The sequence below is a fragment of the Halichondria panicea genome, chromosome 6 (assembly GCF_963675165.1).
Source record: "Halichondria panicea chromosome 6, odHalPani1.1, whole genome shotgun sequence".
Taxonomy (NCBI): domain Eukaryota; kingdom Metazoa; phylum Porifera; class Demospongiae; order Suberitida; family Halichondriidae; genus Halichondria; species Halichondria panicea.
The window spans coordinates 2,269,315-2,291,424 of NC_087382.1; the positions used below are offsets into that span (position 1 = coordinate 2,269,315).

Here is a 22,110-nt window from a genome sequence, read left to right on the forward strand (position 1 = left end):
TCTTTTTTGTTGCCTCCACCCACATGGCTTTTTTATTTACCTGAATGGGTTTCGAACTCGCCATCTTCGGATCTCGGAGTCCAGTGCTTTACAAGTTTGTAGACAAGGATTGTTGGTTCCTCTGAATGATTTACCAAGCCTAGGATCGTTACAGTAAGTCAACAAAATAAGCTACACAACATTTACAGTATAATATTATAGGCTTATATAGTGCGATCTATCCACCATTACTGTCCACCATTACTGTCCACCATTACTGCCATTACTGTCCACCATTGCTGTCCACCATTGCTGTCCACCATTACTGTCCACCATTACTGTCCACCATTACTGCCATTACTGTCCACCATTACTGCCATTACTGTCCACCATTGCTGTCCACCATTGCTGTCCACCATTACTGTCCACCATTACTGTCCACCATTACTGTCCACCATTACTGCCATTACTGTCTACACTGTGTACACATTTCTGAACCTCTATGAGTAGCTACCGTGACCATTTAACCACACGATCTGTAATCACATACAGAAGTAATTCACACTTTGATGCCCCCCCCCACACACAATTGACGTCCCTTCCCACACACACTCACTTGACGTCCCCTCCTACACACACACTTGACGTCCACCCCCCACACACACAGGCACATGCACACGCACACACACACTTAACGCCCCCCCCCCCACACACACACACAGAGTATGGCCAGTCTACTACGTCTCGCACTGGCATCAATATTCGTCCACTCAATTCTCTTTGTATCAATCTTTGACATCTACTTCACTTCTCCAGTGGACCAAGGAATGATACCACAGTTCTACTCTATGCCACCTCCTGCTAAACGCTTAGTACTCCTCGTAGCCGATGGACTCCGTGCAGACACTGTGTACTCCCTTAACGAAGATAAAACCACCCCTGCCCCTTTCATTAGGAGGGTAATTAAAGAGCAGGGGCGCTGGGGCGTGTCACACACCCGTGTACCCACTGAGTCACGACCTGGACATGTTGCACTTATTGCCGGCCTGTACGAAGACGTGAGCGCAGTTACAAAAGGATGGCAAGAAAATCCAGTGGAATTTGACTCTGTTTTCAACCGCTCCACTCACACTTGGTCGTGGGGTAGCCCCGATATCCTCCCCATGTTCTCTCAGGGGGCCAGTCGTGGTCGAGTGGACACCTTTATGTACAATGCTGAATGGGAGGATTTTGCTGATTCAGATGCTTCTAAATTGGATTCCTGGGTTTTCGATAAAGTGCGTGAAATGTTCACGAGAGCAAAAACTGATAAATCGTTGGCAACAAGTTTGTCACAAGATAAAATTGTGTTTTTTCTACATTTGCTCGGAATTGACACAAACGGACACGCACACAGACCCAGGTCGAAAGAAGTTATGGACAATTTAAAATTTGTTGATAGTAATATCGAAGAAATCTCTAAAATGATTGACGATTATTATGGTGATGACAAAACTGTGTTTGTGTTCACGTCTGACCATGGTATGACAGACTGGGGGTCACATGGAGCTGGTCTACCTGAGGAGACGATGACGCCTCTTGTTGTCTGGGGGGCTGGTATTAAAAGCCCTCGAGCTAACTCATTCGCCGAGTATGTGTATCACGATGGTTGGTCAGAGAGGTGGGGCTTGGACGATGTGGAGAGAATTGATGTTGAACAAGCCGATATTGCAGTCCTAATGTCTACACTAATAGGAGCAGCTATTCCAGTCAACTCAGAAGGTGTGATTCCCACCGGATATTTGCATTATAATAAGCAGTTTTCTGCTGAGACAATTTTCGCCAATTCACGACAACTTTGCGAACAGTTTCGAATCAAAGAAGAACGTATAATAAGAACTTCGTTGCCGTACATGTTCAGGGGGTTTCCGAAAATCTCAAACCGTGAAATGTCTGAAAAACAAGCGAAAATTGACAGTTTGATTAAAAACAAGCAACATCAAATGGCAATTGATTTATCAAAGCGTCTAATTGATTTAACCACTGAAGGGATCAGATATTATTACACGTATCATCGCCTAGGACTATATATGGTCATATCCAGTGCTTTCGTTGGTTGGATGACCTGTATTATATTGACTATTCTCGATATCAGCTCAAGGACTAAACTAACTTTTACGCCTAGAAGCCCCACAAAGTATCCATATTTCTCAATTCTCCTTGCTTTAGTCACAGTGGTTCTACTTATGTACCAGTCTTCGCCACTTCTGTACTATCTTTATTACCTCCTTCCGATTGTGTGTTGGACATATGCATGGCGACAACGATCTGTTGTTCATCAATCATGGAACAGTGCAAAGCTAAAACCTGCCGCAGTGTTTAAAATAATCGCTGCCGTTGTATTTATACTCGGTGGATTAGAACTTCTGGTGCTGAGTTTCTTCTATAGAGCTGTGTTGTCACTACTCCTCCTTGTCATCGCCCTGTGGCCATACTGTACGCATTTGAATTCAAAACATTTCAAACTTTGTCTGTTGTGGAGTTGTGCTTGTGTCTCAGTTGCCGTGTTTCCACTTTTGCCCGTTGTTGGCAGAAATGCTAATTATTATCTCGTAGCTTTCGCCGGAAGTATTGCCACAATATTCGTTTTCATTTTATTCCGTTTCCCCGAGATCAAGTTCAATCTCTGTTCACCAATCAACAGAATGCCTAAGGCACATCATCTGTTCAGTTTGCAAACTGTTTTACTGGCTGTTGCATCGTTCATGCCTCTCATCACTAACTGGTATTTCTCACAGAAAGAGTCTATCCCAACAATTATAAATATGTTCAGCTGGTTTAATTTACTGTTTGCGATAGTAGCTCCAAACTTTGGCCCTAAGAGTTTAGTCGGTCGACTACTACACATTGCTCTGACATTCTTCACTGTATTTATTTTGCTAAGCACGACATTTGAAGCAATTTTCCTTCTATTGCTCTCGTGTTTGTTGTACTTGTGGTTGTTAATGGAAGATTTACTTGCCTCAAAGGAATGTAAAAGTTCAATTTGGAATTGTCTCGTTTCCCACACTTTTACAAAAGTAGTAACTCTTGTACCAGCCGAGAGAGAGCCTGTTATAGAAGTGCTATCTATTGACGATCTGCGGAGAGTGTATTTTGCAATATTTTTCGGTATACTATCGTTTTTCGGACTTGGGAATGTTGCAAGTATAAACACGTTTGACCCGTCTACTGTGTATTGTTTTCTAACTGTGTTTTCACCCTTCGTGATGGGGGCTCTGATCCTCTGGAAGATGGTGATACCATTCATCTTCGTTAGTTGTGTGTTCAACTCTGTACTGAGTGTTTTGAATCGTTCTCTCCTCACCTGTCTGCTGATCATCTTAGTCATGTCCGATGTGATGGGATTGAATTTTTTCTTTCTCGTCAAAGATTTTGGGAGTTGGTTGGACATTGGAGTCAGTATTAGTCATTATGTGATTATTATGGTCATGAGTATTGGTATCGTTGTCCTGGTCGGCGTTGCTAGGTTACTAACAGGCGTGACTGTACTGCCTAGAAAGAACGAAGATCATCTTTGTTAGTACTTTATTGCTATTATTGACTGCATTTAGGCCCAATGTCTCATATACTCATTACCTGTTTCTCAGTAAAATGCAATTGTTTAATTAATTTGATCATGTGTGATCTGAATTGAATTTATATATAGGTATAAATATACAGCTAGCTATAAACTGTATACATTGCATGACTTATATACGTTATGGAATTATTATGGAAAAGGGAAGGATGTAGATTGTGGATTCTCAGAATTGTGTGACCATCCTGTTTACCCTACTGAAACCTTTCTATGACCACTAATTAAATACCCCCAACCACATCATTTCATGAGCTAATAGGCTCAGTTTTACATGAAGCATGGACCTCCTTTTACTATATCTATAGACATTTCGCTGCAAGACCAGCCCCGCCCCTCTTTCTTAGAAGGGTATCCACCTCTGATTCATAAGAATCATCCACACAAGACACTGGTACCGGTATATCGTCTTTCTTCTAATTACAGCGCCATTGATTTTCCAGTGGCGCACAAATAGAAAAACTAAAATTCCTGTTTGGCGCTTATCTTAGACTGAGTGGCGCTTAGCAATAGAACGTATATATAGCAGCTGCTTCCACGAGGCTATCATAGATCAGTTGTACATAATGCAAGCATCACCTACGTACATAAATTATATCCTTGATAAGTGAGGTGATATTCTTTGATGAAGGGTTGTCTTGCATCGGCCATAATTATGCCTTCAGGTGTAAAGTCAATCTCAGCACCTCGGAGATCGTAAAAGTACTGCTCGTGATCATGCAAGATTCGTAGGTGATGCTTGCATGCATGCATTTCAAATTTAAAGAAATGAGCAAGATCGGAACTCTTTAGGTCTTTTTGTTCAGTTCCCTCCCCCCTCGATTATTAGGTCAATCTCTTCCTCAATCTCTTCTTCAATACTCCTCAATCATCAATTTTATTTTTATTTTTTTGCCTGCCACTCTCAGCTCTGGTCTGTCTGTATTGCATATTGGGGATTGAAAGTCCATGAAACAGGTGTGGCCTTACGTGAGGAATTGCACATGCGCACACATTCACTGTAGCTAGGCCGGCCACAGCTAGGTACTCCGACCATCATGAAGACCAGCACTCACTGGCTCTGTTTATTCTTTTTCTGGTAAGTTATTATATCAATACCTAGACTAGATACTAGATCTACTACTGAGTGTTCTCTCAGTCGTAATTCTCCTATAATTATAGATCTACACCTCCATGCAATAGATTTAGCAAGTTGCTCACCATCATCTATTTTGCTTATGTGAGTTTTTTAGTACAAGGGAAGGGGTACATTGTATATAATCATAGGCAGTATCTCTCTGAGTTCAATAATTGGCTCAGGGACTGTACCGTATAGCAGGTAATTTTCGGGGGACAAAATATTCGTGGTTCAGCAATATTGAGACATTTCGTGGGTAATATTTTCGTGATTGGAGCTTCAACCACGAAAACCACGAATATTTTGCCCCACGAAAATTACCTGCTATACGGTATATAGATTATGCTAGTTTTTAGCGTAATAAGGTGCCACATTATAATAATTACACTGGTAAGGTGGCCGTATTAGGAGGTTGGAAAAGCTGTTTTTTTTATCTCCAATTAGAAGGCGACCCTCTAAAGACAAGCCATCCAGCCTCAAAACTAATTTTCCAACCTCCTAATACAGCCACCTTTACCAGCGTAATTATTTTAATGTGGCGCCTTAAAAAAGCTTATACGGTAGGCACTTTCTTGGGGTGAGAATTATGCTGGCGTAATGAAAACCTTTATATAGAGAAAAATAGACAGGCGTTGGAAACACACGTCTGTCAGTAGTATCATATATGGGTAATTTCATCTCCTTGACATATACCGTATAGCGGGTTATTTTCGTATTGGTGATATATTTCGTATTGTAGAGCATCATAGAACTACGAAATTATTCTACTGCAATAGGTTCAACGTCACTATCCTGAGCTGTACGACTCTATGAAATATTTAAATGGGTAGTTCATACGAAATTTCCACCACCGAAAATTACCCGCTATATGATACCATAATTATTAACTATAGTGCAAACATGCATGTGCATATTTTTGTAATTTTCACATCACATGTGCATGCACGTGGCCAATATTGTTATACTTGTGTGACATCATATGCAAAGATGGTATGTTGTGCTCGTGGAATACACACTGCATGCATGAGGAATAATGGGGCAATTTGAAAATAATAATAATAAGTTATTGACACTTTATTGAGTAATCTACCCAAGGCCTATAACTCAGGAATCTGGAAGCTTACCTAATTGCTGTGAAGTAGACACTAATTACAATGACATTCCGTTTGAAATCGATATGCCACGGCTGACTATAACCGGTAATTAGATACTGTTTTGGTGCAGCAATTCTAGGTATTACAGTGCTTTTATGCATCTTTGCAACAAGCCGTATCACATAGTAAACCACAAATAGTAAACATGCAAACCACAGGCTGCTACAGGCCACACTGGTGTATCATCCTCCACCTCATGTCCTTACTGTAAGCCTTAGATCTTAAATTTATTGAACACATCCTTTAAGCAGCTCATCAACAAGACAACATCACTATTTCTCAAATTCCAAATTTCCCTCCTTTAATAATAAGGTCAAGTACAGCCTGTACCCTGTGGTTTGTATTTGTGGTTTACAATGCGATACCAGCTTGTTGCAAAGGTGCATAAAAGCACTGTATTTGGAAGTGTTGTTCATTTCACATTAGTCTCTACAGTGGCGTAGCCAGGGGGTGGCAAAGGAGGCAATTGCCCCCCCCCTTTTTTCTGGATCTCTACTACCAGTCTCAGCTCTAGATAGCTACATTCTTTGTGTCTCTATTAGTAATTATTGAATTAACAGTTACACGCATGTGCAAACAAAATAATACAGGTGGGGGGCATTGCAGAATGCTTCTCTGTGTGGGTGTGATTGCATGCTCCTCTGTGTGGGTGTGATTGCATGCTCACATTTGGCCACAAGTGTGCAATATTGGGTCCATGTGGCATAACCAAGAATCACATTCACAATGTCTCAAACTCTGGATAAATTCTTTAAGCCACAGAAGCTAACTCTCAATCAAGGTATATCCAACTTTCTTATAGTGACAATAACTATATCTATGCTAGCCTCCACTGAAATTATTTTGCTGATGACAGGAAGTGAAATTTAACCACAACTAATTAAAAAAGGGTGTGGCTTCCGTCCAAAAATTTTCTGGCCTAGCGGCTTTGCCCAGCTAGGTGTTTGCCCCCTCTTTCTGGCTATGCTTCTGCTCTACACAAGGGTATCGAAACTATCCGCTTTACAGTGGAACCTCCCATAACGGACCCCTCCCACCAGAGGAGAACCTTCTATACAAGACGTTAGCTATGGCACGGATTGAAATCACTATAATAATTATAAGTACACAAAAGCAGCCTCCCACGAGCGCACCTTCTTGATTCAGGACAGCTCCCAACTGACCAACTGTGCAAAACTGCCTCTTATTACGGAAAACCATAAAACCACACCCACATTTATATCTTAATGTATTGCTAATCATACTGGCATACTATTGGCCAGAGTACTTCTCAGAAGATTTCTTTGAGCATCAGCTTGTAAGCCTCAATTGAAACGCGGATGTATATTATTCGAGGGTATAATTATATACAATCGCTCTCTTTCCTGGGTAGACTATGTAGTATGCATGTAGTGCGCCATGCATGTGTAATAGTCACTGTATAATAAACTTGAGGGAGTGTATAATTATATATAGTGTTGGGACTGGCAGCGAAGGCAAGTCCCTCATCATTGTTGTGCTTAAATTGTACAGGTTTGAACTTGCAAGTGCATCCTTCTTAGAAAAACCAAGGATTAACTTTTCTGGTCGATTTAGAGCAGATGTGTCCACACTGAACAATGGACCAACAAACTATGAGAAAGTCATGGAAGGAGAAGAAATTGTGGTGAAAAAATTTAACCCAGGAGGAACAAATACTTTCACAATGATAGACTGCAGAGTCACTTCTGTAGTACTAGAAAATGGCTTGGCTATTGAAGACGAAATCATTGGTGAATTAATTGTGATTAATCCCGAGTCCTCTCTTCCAAAATTAATTACCCTTGATCCAGATCAACAAGATACTTCCAGTATTTACGGGATGAAGTTGGGTGTGAATTGGAGTATGCTAAGCAATAATGCTTTTATTGGAGATTTTGTTCTTGCCATGCTCGAACGTGATTCCTGGTTTCGTCAAGCCAACTCCACAGATCCAGATAAGTACTGTGTTGACAAAAAAATCCAATGCTTAGCAGCCCACAGTGTTTCAAAACTTGTCAATGTTCAATGGTCGAAACAGTTGACTTCCAATGCTCTCAGATCTTTGAAAGAACACACACACAAGGACAAGGAAGATGGATACACTCTTTCAATTATGTTAACGCTGTATAACTACAATAGGATGCCAGAAGAGCCTTGGTTTCTATATGGCAGCATAGTTGGCAGTATCGGCATTTCGTCAGCTGGTGAGTCATTATCATTTCCCGAGAACAGAGTTATGAAGGCCATTAATAATATCCCTGTACCTGTTCCATCTTGGAGCCCGCTGTGTGCACTCATTAGTAATTTCACTACTACCACCTACTTTGATGTGTTTGGGTCAACCTTGGCAATTGATTTTAGCAACTCCATACCGATCGATACCAACGGAGAACTTTGTCACCTCTACCGACTATTTGTATGTATTCTTGTGGATGATCAAGTTACTGTTGAACTTGTTGGTGAGCTTCCTTACATGGAAAAAGATTGGTACAAAATGACATCGGGCATTCAAGATTTTGAACTTACTGATCAGCAATTGAAATTTGTTCAAAAACGGAAAGTTATTGCAGTGTTTTTCAAGGCAAAGCCTGTTGAAAATACTTTGAAGCAAGGTGATCGATACCCAGTCTGTGACAATAACACTTTGTCCACTTCAAACTGTGTTTATATTATTCTCAGCGAGGATCCGTACTTAGTAGCCCCAATGGACCATACGAATTACAGGCTCGAAAAAGGAGACTCTGCTGAAGCTAGACTAAAAGTGAGACACTACGGCGTTCAGCCGAGTGAGAAGCTCTCCCTATCCCTCTGTGACGTTAGCCCCAATGGCGATGCTACAAACTCGGACCTTAAATATACCCGCACACAGACAACCGGTAAAGATGGTATTGCCATATTTTATTTCGTAGCAGGTGATGTTGGAACTCCAAGAAAATATATTGACGGCCAGGTCTTTATATTCAACTACTGTGTTTGTGAGCAATGTGAGAAGATGAATTGTCAGCAGTGTTCAGTAAATGTAGGAAACACATTGTCATTCCTTGTGTGGAGTCATATGAAATACAAGAGACCGTATTTCTGGGACACGCATGTAAAGCCAATCTTTTTTCAGTACCAGAAATTGTACCCAGTAATGAATAGTATTCTGAAACTCGGCGATTATGAAGCTGTAACAAAACCACGAAATATCGATATGATTCTTTTCACAATGTCTATGGATATCAACCACCCAAGCTACATGCCAGCGTCTAGAGATCTCTCACCTACAAAAAAAGAAATGATCATAGAATGGTTGAGAACTGAAGACCACCCTCTAAATTGGGATACTCTGATTGAGAAGGAATATGAAATACCAAGTTTCTGCAATAGATCCTATTTATTTTATCGCGAGAAGCTGAGAAAGGAACTGGTGACAGAGAAATCACTCTCTTGGATCAAGAATTTCCCTAAAAATGAGTATGTAGCCATACTTTTGGATGGTTTAGGAGAAGATTCACTGCCAACGCTTGCAGAATCAGAGATAGCGCAATCCTTTTCTAAAGTTTCCACGGTCATAGAACAATCACATACCCAAACTCTCAAAGAATGGAAAAATGATTTGTTCATTAGACGTACTATTGATGTGTTAAAAAATCGAGATCACTTAACAGATTCGTATATTGAAGCTCTGCTTTCTATGGTTCTAAAACTATCTAATGACGATAGCAATTCTCTTCCTAGTTGGTACACAAGCTCCCACTGCTCAAAAAGACAGCTAAAAGAAAATTTACAAATAGCTCTACAATTAGAATTTTCCACCATTCCTCCATACTTAACTGCTCTCTACTCTATCAAGGACGGGTACAATCAAGAGGCATACGAAATCATACGCTCAGTTGTAATGCAAGAAATGCTTCACATGGCACAAGCGGCCAATCTGCTCATTGCTATCGGTGGACGGCCAATAATAGACAGTGCACAGGTTGCCCCATCTTACCCCGGGAAGATACCGGGAGGAGTGTTACCTGGTCTCAATGTAACACTACAGAAAGCATCTCCCAAGTATATTGCTGACGTGTTCATGATGATAGAATTCCCAAATGAATTGGTTTACGAAGACTCTTTTTCTAACAAAGAGAAAGAAATTAAGTCTCATGTGCTTACAATTGGAAAGTTTTATAAGAACATTCAACAGTGTATGATTGAACTGTATGAAAAAGAAGGAGAAAATTTCTTTGACAAAGAAGCCAAGCAAATGACCTGGCCTTGGACAGCGCATGAAGATGGTATTAAGCTCGTAACTGTGAGCAGTATTGAAGAAGCCATTGACGCCATTAACGTGATAATTGAGGAGGGAGAGGGAACTGAACAAAAAGACCCTACTTATTTAAAGAGTTCCGATCTTGCTCATTTCTTTAAATTTGAAATGCTTGCATGCAAGCATCACCTACGAATCTTGCATGATCACGAGCAGTACTTTTACGATCTCCGAGGTGCTGAGATTGAGTTTACACCTGAAGGCATATGGCCGATGCAAGACAACCCGTCATCAAAGAATATCCCAAAAAATTCTCATTTATACCATGAAGCAAAAATATTTCACGACGTGTATCGATCTCTATTAAGGTCACTTCAAGCAGCCTTCAATGGACAACCAGATGCTATTAAAGAATCCGTTCCTCTTATGTCAAGCATGCAAATCCAAGCTAAGAAGCTGATGGCCATGGAAATGCCTTCTTCCCTACCTGGGCAGCCTAAGCAAACTTGTGGACCTATTTTTGACTATGATTGGCAGATATAAAACTAGCATCGATTCCAAGCCGCCCTCGAAACTCAGATATATTCCAGTTAAGACGATGTCATAATACGTGTGATTGTAGTATCAAGAAAATTACATATCACATTATACTGTATACAGGCAGATCGACATGACATTTATTTAAAATCTATGCTATTCGATTTGATATAATGATGGTAAATGTCATGGAGTTTAATGATTGTTACACAGTACACAGCATGTAATTTATTAGCCTCCTTCACAAGGCCTCAAAAAGTCTTGGAGGAAGAGCGGCCTGGGATCGAGGCTAGTAATTTATGTCAACCATACCTAATACACACAGGGATTATGTCAGCTCACTATGCATGGTTAACCGATCATGCAAAAATAATTTTTTCCTCACTTTCACAGGGAACGTTGCTGCCATGGCACCGCACAATATAATTATATACAACCGCGCTCAGGGCTGCACAGAGAAAAAGACGTGCTGATTTAGCACAGAAAACCGTGCTAAACAAATGTCTTCAGTTTTAGCACGTTTGCACATGTGCTAAACAACCTGATGTGCTAAACCGGCACATGTGCTAAATTCTAATGTGCTGAAACATCTGTGCTGATTGTATTGTGCTAAATTAATTTCAAACATTAAAAACAACAATACATCAATTCAGTATTAAAATTGTATCTAAACAAACGATAAGGATATACAAAAGTGAAAGGTTTCTTTTAACATGCAAGTCTGCACTCAGATCACTGCAATTGCAAGATATACTGCCTTTGACTTCTCAGCATCACCTGCATGCGTGAAGTAGAAAAATATGTCACATAAAAGCCAGTAGAATTATAACCAAGTATAAGAATAATTAAGTGCGTACAGATTAGGTACATAACATCAGTCATAGCATGAACAAAGTATGCATTGCGATGAAACTTATAATTATTATGGGGCGAAATAAGAAAAGTATTTGCTGTGATCCATGACAAATGCCAGTGCATGAAAAAGTACATGAGCCAAAAGCAAAGAATTCTAGCTACAGAAAGAGTCATATAACACAGGTAAGACCAAGAAGAAGAGTACGCAACACCAATAGTCTGTACACAGGAGGCAAACTCAATATTTGAATGTAACCACAGTCACTTGAGATACAACAATAACAATAACAATGCTGATAAGGAAAAGCAATGAATAAAATTAGTGGTAATCATCACTAACGTTTATTCATCCATGATTTTACAGTTTATACAACAGCATGTGGTTGTGACGTAGGTTAGACAGACTGCTTACTACGGTTAGTGGAGTTGCGTACTCTTCCTAAGAACTCTTAGTAAGACATTATAGTCGTTTTTACGCACAATTAAGTTTGCGAGACTATGATAATGCAAATGAGTTCTTGTTGTGCTATTATAGAGCAGCATCAATATTCGGGCCCATCAATTATCTCGTATAGAGAGCAGATTGAGAAGTTGTCTTCCACTGACAATACTCGTTGTAAGGGCTAAACAACAAATATAATCCACTACAAGCCTTCCCTTAATTAATTGTCAGAAAAGAGCTGCATATAAAGCTTAATCCGAAACGATATAAAAGTTTAATTAAACTGCGTTGTCCTATAAATTATTATATTAATAGAACTGTTAGCTTAAGAGGAACAGCTACAGCTGCAAGGCCGGGCAGACAATGTGCCACCAGGTGGCAGTATAGATTTGCATTAATTAGGAGGGTGTGTGGCAATCAAAAATCGTTTTGCGCACAAGGAAATTTGGGATTTCCGTAGCAGCAATTTTTATCAATTATGAACTTGCAAAGTGGTAAATATAAAGTCCCCATTCCGTTTACGTAGTACGTGCATAATACACTGATACAGCGCAAATTAAACGCTAAAAAGGACGCTCAAGATAAGAACTTTTTTCTGTTGTTAAAATTACTTTGGTCACCCATGCAGCTATAGTTATCATGAAATTTTGCAGCTTGCTAGCTTTGTATTATAGCTACATGTAAGATAGCTATAGCAATTATGCTAAGATTAAAATAGTGCGGTGAATGGTGCGTTATATTTCTTTGTTAGATCTATGTAGAACTATAGGCTTATAGCTAAGCAAAATTTAGCTGGATATTATGTTACTAGAGGATTGTCGCTTTGTATTCAAAAACACAGCACACCGCATTTGTAAAGTGCAATGGTATATAGCAACGGTACAGTAAAATACGCTTTTAATACAGTACTTATCAAAATGGAAACACTTTAAACGTACTACGCAAACGGAATGGGATATTGACCGCTGTATACTAACAGGTTCCCTTTATGAAATAGGTTCTAAGATGCTAACATTTGTGTAATATTTGCTGTATAATTGCACGTTGTCAGAATACATCGATAAATGTCCCATTTTAGGACAGCGGGATAATAATAGTTTTACAGATGTTAAATATCGTTCTTTTTTCACTAGTATAGTTAGTCAGAGTAAAATTTTTCATCTTTTTCATCTTCAAAACATTGAACCTGGAAAATTATTGAGAAAAGAATAATTTACAATTGTACAAATTTGCACAATCTTTAAATTGGGAAATTGTACAAATTTGTACTACATTTAAACAATTTTTAGTACATAATCATCAGATCTGTACAAATTTGTATACATTAATTAAACAACGAGTCTCTCATAATTATATTTTCACCTATACGATGGCCGCGAAGGGTCACTCACCTACGCCTATGTCGCGCGTGGCTTTGTTATGCACCTATCAATGCAAAGTCCCACTACCCCCCTCCCGGGACAAGGGGGGATTTCTGGGAGCTTTGTTGTAAAACCTAGCCCTGGAGGTGGGAACTTTGTACGTTAGTACTATCATAGCCGTTTGTCTCTATATTGTATTGCAATTATTATTGTGTCAAACTGTCATGCCCTGGGGTATTTGCCAAGGGTTTGTCAAATAAAATTGCCCAGGGGGAGAGTCTTTTGCACCTCCAAATTGACAAAGCCCCCCATTGTCCTGGGAGGGGGGTAGTGGGGCTTTGCATTGATAGGTGCATTAGCCACGCGCGTTAAAAATTAAGCGCTTGTGGTAAGCACATTAAACGTAATTAAATTATTTCTAATGCCCGCGCGGTTAAACAAATAACCGCCAACAATTTTTCAGGTAAGTCTGCACAGAGTCAAAGACATAATCGGTCACGCCACCGCGAGCGCAGCTAGCAAAGCTTCTGCGAGCGATTAATTGTGGCAATAGGCGGACGTGGGTGACCCTTCTTGGCCACCGTACACTCCTGATATGTAAATGCTTGTATAATTATAATCATACGTATAGCGGGTTATTTTTGTATGGTGGAAATTTTTGTTAATTTCATATTGAAGAGCATTATACGAAAATTAAAACTACGAAATTATTCTACCGCAATAGATTCAACATCACTATCCTGAGCTGTATACAAAAATTTCCCTCAACAAAAATTATCTGCTAGATATACGGTATCATGCTTGTATAAAAATTAATTAGCTGTATACACAACTTACCTCTGCGGACTTTTTGTCCACTGTACAATTATGTCATCTATTTATGTCATTGTCTTCATTGACAAATTGCTTGTCCACCTTCTTTAGCAAATGATGTGTTTAGGTGGCTCGCCACAGTTTTGAATAAGGATGTCCTTTAAACCTGCAATTTAAAACGGAGAGACATTCATATAAATGTCATCTGTCATTATTGTATACATGTAAGTGGGTTAGATTGAATTAGAGGGATTTGCAACAGAGTGGTGCACGTTATGCTTTTAGCATTCGTGTTATGCCCTATAAACGAGGCTATTAAACTTTTTGATGGGTAGCTATAACTCTTTTAAAATAAGAAAGTTGTGTTTCTTCGAGACATCTCTTTCAGGGCTGTATAACATGCCTATGTATACTTGCTACTGACTGATCAGACCCAGTAAAAAAAGATATTTCCAAGGTAAGCGTACTGGTGGGCTGAGCACATGCAGTTATATACTTGTAGTTTATATATTTGTAGTTTATTGAGGTGGTAACACTGATTATGAATACTTTTGCACATGATGTTTACTGCCTTTGTTGCCAAGCCACACGTTGAGCTTTTATTTGCTTGGCTTTTATCCCTCCAGTTAGACATTGTCCGTGTACGTCTACTGAGTGGAGAGGTTTTAGTGACGAAATACGCTCCAATTATTGATATTGTATATATCATTTTTATCTCAGAGATCAAAGGAAACAAGTACATCTATACAAGGACAACAAGTATAATGTAATTGCACACTCAGATACAGATGGGGGGGGGGGGGGGGTACCAAATTGCACACAACAATCGTTCTTCCTTTCGGAGTAGGTAAATCAGTTTTCCCTGGTTTCAAGAAACCATGGTCTCACTTGTTGTTGGAGATGTGACGTGACTCGACTAGGGTGCCACCTTCTGCTTGGATGAAGGAGTTGATGACCCATTTCTCACTTGTGGGTAGAGTATATAGCTGCAACAAAAGCTTCACTGTATATTTTCAGCTTGCTTAATTGAGCTGAACTAGCTATATTCTTGCCAGCTGCACATGGTGTTGCTATAGCTTTATGATGTTGCAAACTTGTCCAGCTACATGCAGCTGTCTGTTATCTAGATAGATATAATTATAGCTAGTATAGCTACTCTTTTAGGACAACCACTTATCAACTTGCTGTTCTGTCAGCACTGACCGTACCATTTATAGAAGGTATGTTAAGATCTATAATATGCACTCAAAAATAATTATAATGAGGGGGTATGATTTATTCTAGACTTATTATTAGACTGCAATGGCTAATTTTCTCCTTTGTTTACCTCGCAGTGTCCCAAGCTAACAAGTAAATTGTTCCATAGCTACCTCTGCACAAGAGTCACCTACCAGCAGTCATGTTTGTCGAATGTAAATGTCTGCCCTAGATTCTAGAACATAATTATTTGGTTGTCCGATGATTCTTATTTCAAATGGGAACAGTTTTTGGACACTGGAATTGGGATACAGTACCAACCTTACCTCTTCAATTTGCTCTGACAACGCTCAGCAGGTACGTACTAATTGTGAAAATGATGTACGATGTGACAGCTATGAATGTACATGTCACTTGCTTATGCTTTAATAAATGTGGAGCATCTTTGAGAGTGCTCTGGCTATATAAATAATCCCTTTTATTTTTTATTTAACTAGCCATAACTCGAGAAAGAAGCTTTAATGCTAAATCCACAAATCAAAATCCAAAAGAACGTGGCTAAAAGCCTATAGAAGCTTTTAGTTTTCGTCGCATTGCAACTGTTGAGCATGCAGTTACAGCTGGAACAGACACACAGACACACACACACACAGTCAGCTTTACCGTATCCCTTGTGCGGCTACGCTTCGAGGCATAATTATACAAGTTATTGTCCACATCAGCATTTCAATACACAGCCAAAAATCCACGGGCCGTTTCATGCCTGTTACGGGCCCGTTACAGGTATAAATCCACGCGGTGTATTCAACTGTTTGGTTAGATACTGTTTAGCAGCCTGTGGATTTCAGCATGTAATCAGCCGTGGAACGGGCTGTAAGCAGCCTGAGCACGGCCTGTAAGCAGCGCTATGTTCTCAGTTAGTTCCGGTTTGCTTTTATACAGTTAAAAGCTGAGTTTGGCATGAATAATTCAACGAAGTGTTAAAATTTTTAAGAAACAAACATAGCCAGACAGTTCGACAGTTTACAACACTAATAGGAATGTTTCTTCTAGTGCTTGTGCTGCTCGAGTGTGTCACTGTGTGTATAAAGAAGACACGTGAATAATGGTTGGAAAGAAAATAATGTTTCTTACATTTATAAATTTTCTGTTTGACTGTTTGTACTACCAGCCATGTCCTCTGTCACAATGTGTGTATAAAGAAGACATGTGAATATCGTTGCAAAGAAAATAATGTTTCTTACCAATATAATGTGTTGTTCGACTGTTCGTACTGTCCACAGACCAGCCATGTCCTCTGTCACTGTGTATATAGTGAATATCGTTGCAAAGAAAATAATGTTTCTTACCAATATAATGTGTTGTTCGACTGTTCGTACTGTCCACAGACCAGCCATGTCCTCTGTCACTGTGTATATAGTGAATATCGTTGCAAAGAAAATAATGTTTCTTACCAATATAATGTGTTGTTCGACTGTTCGTACTGTCCACAGACCAGCCATGTCCTCTGTCACTGTGTATATAGTGAATATCGTTGCAAAGAAAATAATGTTTCTTACCAATATAATGTGTTGTTTGACTGTTCGTACTGTCCACAGACCAGCCATGTCCTCTGTCACTGTGTATATAGTGAATATGGTTGCAAAGAAAATAATGTTTCTTACCATTATACATTTTTTGTTTGACTGTTTGTACTGTCACAGACCAGCCATGTCCACAGCCAGTAACTTAACTAAAGCAAAACACAAACAAAGTTTTTATAATTATTATGAATGATTGCTTACCTGCCAAATTCTGATAGTTCCTAAAGTATAGGTGTGTCCACGATGCTGTAATTAGACCAACCAATGTAAACGACAATAATTATTATTGTAAAATACCTTCTGGTCATGATGGGTTGAAATCATTGATGGCATGAGCATTCCAATTTATATATGTACATCTGTATGTGTGCATCAGTACACGAGTTTAAAGTGAGTTAAATAATTATTAATTGGCTCACATTCTCAAGTAGTGTGACAAGGAACCTCAATCTCGAGCTCAATCAGTACAGTAATGATGACATAGACACAGGTACATCTGTGTGTGCATACATACGTAAACGAGTTCGAGTAAGTGAGTCAATAATAGAACCTGAATCTCGAGCTCGTAAAGTAATGATGACACAATATCATAGGTATACATTTTATATACCTCGTACTCACTTATATAGTAGTCGTTGTAGAGGTCCTTTTTAGATGTGTATTCCTATACATAAGCAGCATATTGACCAACATTTTAAAAACCAGCTGAGCACTCACTTATATTAAACGTTGTAGAAGAAGTCAACAACCTGCGTCAGAGGCAACCAGATCTGCAATACGAAATAACTCCGTCAACATAATTATTTATACATTACCACATAAGCACACCTTGTAGCCTATAGAGCTAGACTCCTAGAGACAGTGAAAGAAGAATTGCAGAGACATCTAGCAGCTGACAAATGGACAGAAGTGAGTATTAATTAGACCTACTATACTAGCTCCTTATTTAGACTCTACTTACTTCCTCTCTCTCTCTTTTCTTGCTAGCTGGCCTTGGCAGTCAGCTCCATAAATAATATAATTACTCCATCCATCCTTTAAAGCTGCAACTGAACGAGAACATCAAACTGAAGCACCTTTTCAGTCTCTTGGTGGATTTTGTAGCTAAGCAACTTTCTCTCTGCGCATGCGCATACACTGGCTGCACAGGCTGTAAGCAGGACGTGGGTGGTACAGGCTGAAACAGGCCCGTTATTTACGGTCCGTATTCAGGACAGGATGTACGTGCTGTAACAGGCCTGTGGTTCCAGGATGTAAGCGGGCCGTGGGCGATTACATCCGCATACAGGCCCGTATTCCGGCCTGTATTCAACTGATTTTCCCCACGGGCCTGAAACAGGCCTGTGGATTTTTGGCTGTGTATGCCAGGGAGATAATGATAAATGCGCTAACCACATTTTTCTAGTTGCTATATATGATACAGATGGCACTTACTGCCTTGACAACCACACGTTCGAATAACGGCCGCGGATAATTTTTTTACTAAAACTGCTGCTAAAAATGTTATTATGCCTCGAGGCGTAGCCGCACGAGGGATACGGTAAAGCTGACTGTGTGTGTGTTTGTGTGTCTGTGTGTCTGTTCCAGCTGTAACTGCTCAACGGTTGCAATGCGACGAAAACTAACAGCTTCTATAGGCTTCTAGCCACGTTCTCTTGGATTTTGATTCGTGGATTAGCAAACTAAAGCTTCTTTCTCGAGTTATGGCTAGTTTGACTCACATTGAAGGCTGTTGCAGTCTCTTCAGAATCTTTCATAGCATCATCTGTCCGCACATACTTTCTATTCAACATATGAGTTAGCCTTGCACTAAAGCGCTAGCTTTTTGTTAGCTACAAGACTCAGAAAATATCTGTTAAAACAGCTAGCTAGCAGTAGCCATTGATTTGTTTGGACACACCCTTTATTATTCCTGTGGATGTAATGCGCATGCGCGCTCATTCCCCACGTGTGAGAAACCAAGATCCAGATCCAGATCCTCCTGGCAGAATCATCTTTGTCTTGAGGGCCTGGTAAGCCACAAAACACTACCATATAACAATATAGATAACAATATGCATGTACACAGGTCTGATATTATATACACTGAACTACAGATCCTGGAAGAATCAATTTTCTTCTTTCTTGAGGTCCTGGTAAGCCACATAATACAATAAATAACAACAATAGATGCATGTAAATAAGTCTTTTCTTCTCAGTGACTTTATATAGGTAAGCTAACTTTAATATAAAATTCATTATAGAAACTAATATAACACTCTAATACTTTTGAGCGAAAGCAAAAACATGGCGAGAGGCATTAGCACAGCGCCAGCTTGAACACTAGTTAAAACTGCATCACAAACGGTTAATAATCAATAGTATGGCTACTCGTGCAATAAGGGATTTATAACAAGCACTGGCAAGGTTAATAGTTAGTATCCTTGCCATTGCTTGTTACTTGTGCTATTAATCCTATATTGCACTCTTAGCCATACGTACCATACTAGCTGTATAATTATGTATTAAGGCCACCATAGACCAGGCAACTTTCAGGCAATTTGTTGCCTCAACAACTGCCTCGTGTATGTTACAAATTGCTTACAATCTGTTGTATGCAAGTTGTTGCCTGACCATGGTCAATAGATTTCCTGAAAGATCAAAGGATTTACTTTATCATTTATTTGTTACACTAAGTCCGACACTACCTATATGCTGTCATAATGAAAGCACGCGGGTGCTGATGCCTCAGTGGAGGTGCCAAAGCTACATAACATAAATCTATACTAACAGCTTTATACACACAATAAACATTTTTGCATCAGGCAGCATCACAGGGAAACTTGGGTAATGATTGACCATGATTGTATTAATGGCTGCATGAGCTCTCTTATCACTCTTGCAGCTACCATGCAATAGCAAGCGTTCTAGTGCAGAGCGAATTACTAAGTAGAGTAGCAACACTCAGTGAATAACGAACTCTTCTGAAAAGGCTGCAATGGCATTCCAAGTAAGCAAAATTCGAGAACAAAGCATTCAAGTATTTTGCAAATCCACAAATGAAAACATGACTATAGAAACTCTTATACCTGCACTTCATGATCCTTGAGCAGCTGTATAACAGTCTACACACACAAACACACTACTGTATACGTCGCTTGCGCATGTGCACCGAAGCATGATTATCTGAACTAGTATCAAAAGCCATTTGTGAGTGGTAGAGGTTACTAGTGAATTTGAGACCCTGGTTTTATAAAGCCCCAAAATTAAGTTCGTATCCATTTTTCTGACCAAATGACTCTATTTCGATGATTTCCCCTCCTTTCCCTTAGTGTCGTAACCAAACTTTTAACCACTAGTTTGGATACAAGGTCATGGTACAAGTATTGCATTCAGCGAGTTGCTTGTTGGTTGCTTGCAAATTTGCGGCAATCTGTTGCTTACGAAATTGCCTGAAAGTTGCCTGGTGCCCTTAATAGATAATCATAACAATATATATCCTTTACCAAATCATGTATCGAGCGACCGTGTAACATGGAAGGGACTGTATGACTTTTATTACACACTTATTACCTTGACAACATAACCAAAGTTGCAGAACCTGAAGTATAATTATAGGTTTGTACACTCAATAACCAATTGCATAATGTTCACGGAAGTCGGTACAATATGTAAGTGTACAAATTTGTACAATATGAAAGTGTACAAATTTGTACAATATGAAAGTGTGCAAATTTGTACAATATGAAAGTGTACAAATTTGTACAATATGAAAGTGTACAAATTTGTACAAATAACCAATACAAATAACCAATAATTATGTTACTTTAGTCACATATTTACTCCCTCCAGATCTATTCCTCTACTGGAAAACCCTGGAAAATCCGGGATCCTAAGAACAGAAGGAAAACTGCTGTTTTACTATTTGGATTTACGCTATTGCAAACAGGAATTTTTTTCGCAAATGCACTATTGAGCAGTGATGAAACTGTATGCTAAGTTACAGTCATTTTTCCTCGAGTGAAGACCAGTGACACGTTATTCCACTAATCTGATAGTATTTATGTGTGTGTTTATGTGTTAGAAAGATAACATATTTATTTATTTATCTTCACAATGCAAATACTACACATACTAAAGGTTGCGAATTGGCAAGTTGTGTCAATTATTACTCTATATTTTGTTTTTATTCGCATATCATAAAGGGAAGGTTAACTTCATAAGGTGACTATATAGACAGATAACTAAGTCAGATAAGTATGGTATACTGTTGCAATTGTTTTTTTGGGCGAAGCCACTATACCTAAAACATTGTGGCAATACAGCAGCATAATAATACATACCTCCAATTATGTCGATACTTTACAGTGGTCTGGTCATACAAGGGTGTCCAGTATAATGCTCTCTCCAACACGTGTCACTTTCAACATCATCCTGCAATAATTATGGTTTTTCACATCAATTCTTACAACAATAATTAATTAAAAAAGTACGACCACCACAGGGGCGTTTCTAGAGATTGAAGCAGAGGGGTGCTCAAGAGCACAGAAAAAATGAGGTCGCGCGCATAGCGCGCGCGATTTTCCTCCTCCGCATTTATTGCGGTGCGTCTTTTACATGCATAGCGTGACAATTATGAGTCAGTCATCTTGTAGGATCTCCATGCACTATTCCCCTGGAGTACATCCTAGCAAACTGGTCAATCACTGCAATGGGGATGTCCAGTCAGTCTAGTGTTAGTCATTGCTTCACACACTTCACAGTATCTCTCAGTGGAGCAAGAGGTGACTGCACTGGGAGAGTGCAGAGGTATTATGCATTACATAACAACATTGGAATGGCAATGCTGATTGCGCATGCTCAATTGGGCGTGGTCATGACTTGTCAAGATAGCTGCACACACGTACCTCTGGAGCTGCACTATACAGTTACTAATAATAGCTATAGCTAGCTACTGAGTGATAGGATTAGTTTCATGGTTGTCTGGGAGGACAGGGGGGTGCTCAAGCCCCCAAAGCCCCCCATTGTACACGCCACTGCACCATTTTGAAAGAACTTTAGACGTGAGAGGGAATTAGGCGTATTTTTGGGAATGGCGTGGTTTCCCTCTGGGCAGTTGGCGTCTCACAACTATAATGTATATACACGTGAAAAGCAGTAGATCTAGTATGTACAATAATTATAAATCAATATATTGAAACATAGCATAGTATGTACAGCATATAGCTAAGTAACTAGTC

General features: G+C 39.5%; 2 protein-coding genes and 2 long non-coding RNA genes across 15 annotated transcripts; 3 read left to right on the forward strand and 1 right to left on the reverse strand.

Moving 5' to 3' along the window:
* The first annotated feature begins 3 nt into the window (after positions 1 to 3).
* Positions 4 to 3,645, forward strand: LOC135337902 (GPI ethanolamine phosphate transferase 1-like). Its single transcript, XM_064533918.1, has 2 exons — positions 4 to 153; positions 702 to 3,645. The coding sequence occupies exon 2, from the start codon at positions 705 to 707 to the stop codon at positions 3,540 to 3,542; it is 2,838 nt and encodes a 945-aa protein (XP_064389988.1). The 5' UTR covers positions 4 to 153; positions 702 to 704; the 3' UTR covers positions 3,543 to 3,645.
* An 894-nt stretch (positions 3,646 to 4,539) lies between these two features.
* Positions 4,540 to 10,855, forward strand: LOC135337900 (uncharacterized). 3 transcript variants are annotated; one of them, XM_064533916.1, is made up of 3 exons: positions 4,607 to 4,673; positions 4,757 to 4,814; positions 7,379 to 10,855. In XM_064533916.1, coding segments are annotated over exons 2-3 (3,270 nt in total). In that variant the 5' UTR covers positions 4,607 to 4,673; positions 4,757 to 4,812; the 3' UTR covers positions 10,647 to 10,855. The 3 variants fall into 3 exon arrangements, with proteins under 3 accessions (XP_064389985.1, XP_064389986.1, XP_064389987.1); XM_064533917.1 differs by having other exon boundaries at positions 4,608 to 4,673; positions 4,778 to 4,814; XM_064533915.1 differs by lacking the exon at positions 4,757 to 4,814 and having other exon boundaries at positions 4,540 to 4,673.
* A 4,095-nt stretch (positions 10,856 to 14,950) lies between these two features.
* Positions 14,951 to 21,091, forward strand: LOC135337923 (uncharacterized). Its single transcript, XR_010395371.1, has 3 exons — positions 14,951 to 15,331; positions 15,446 to 15,665; positions 20,723 to 21,091. It is a non-coding gene; the product is annotated as an uncharacterized LOC135337923 (long non-coding RNA).
* On the reverse strand, positions 16,277 to 21,672 carry LOC135337920 (uncharacterized). 10 transcript variants are annotated; one of them, XR_010395364.1, is made up of 15 exons: positions 21,214 to 21,672; positions 17,853 to 17,940; positions 17,720 to 17,783; positions 17,609 to 17,661; positions 17,513 to 17,555; positions 17,311 to 17,387; positions 17,189 to 17,250; positions 17,093 to 17,137; positions 16,973 to 17,040; positions 16,868 to 16,926; positions 16,763 to 16,821; positions 16,658 to 16,716; positions 16,553 to 16,611; positions 16,443 to 16,488; positions 16,277 to 16,385 (listed from the first exon to the last, which is right to left on the reverse strand). It is a non-coding gene; the product is annotated as an uncharacterized LOC135337920 (long non-coding RNA). The 10 variants fall into 10 exon arrangements; XR_010395357.1 differs by lacking the exon at positions 21,214 to 21,672 and having other exon boundaries at positions 17,853 to 18,268; XR_010395366.1 differs by lacking the exons at positions 16,973 to 17,040; positions 21,214 to 21,672 and having other exon boundaries at positions 17,853 to 18,269.
* Between the last annotated feature and the right edge of the window lie 438 nt (positions 21,673 to 22,110).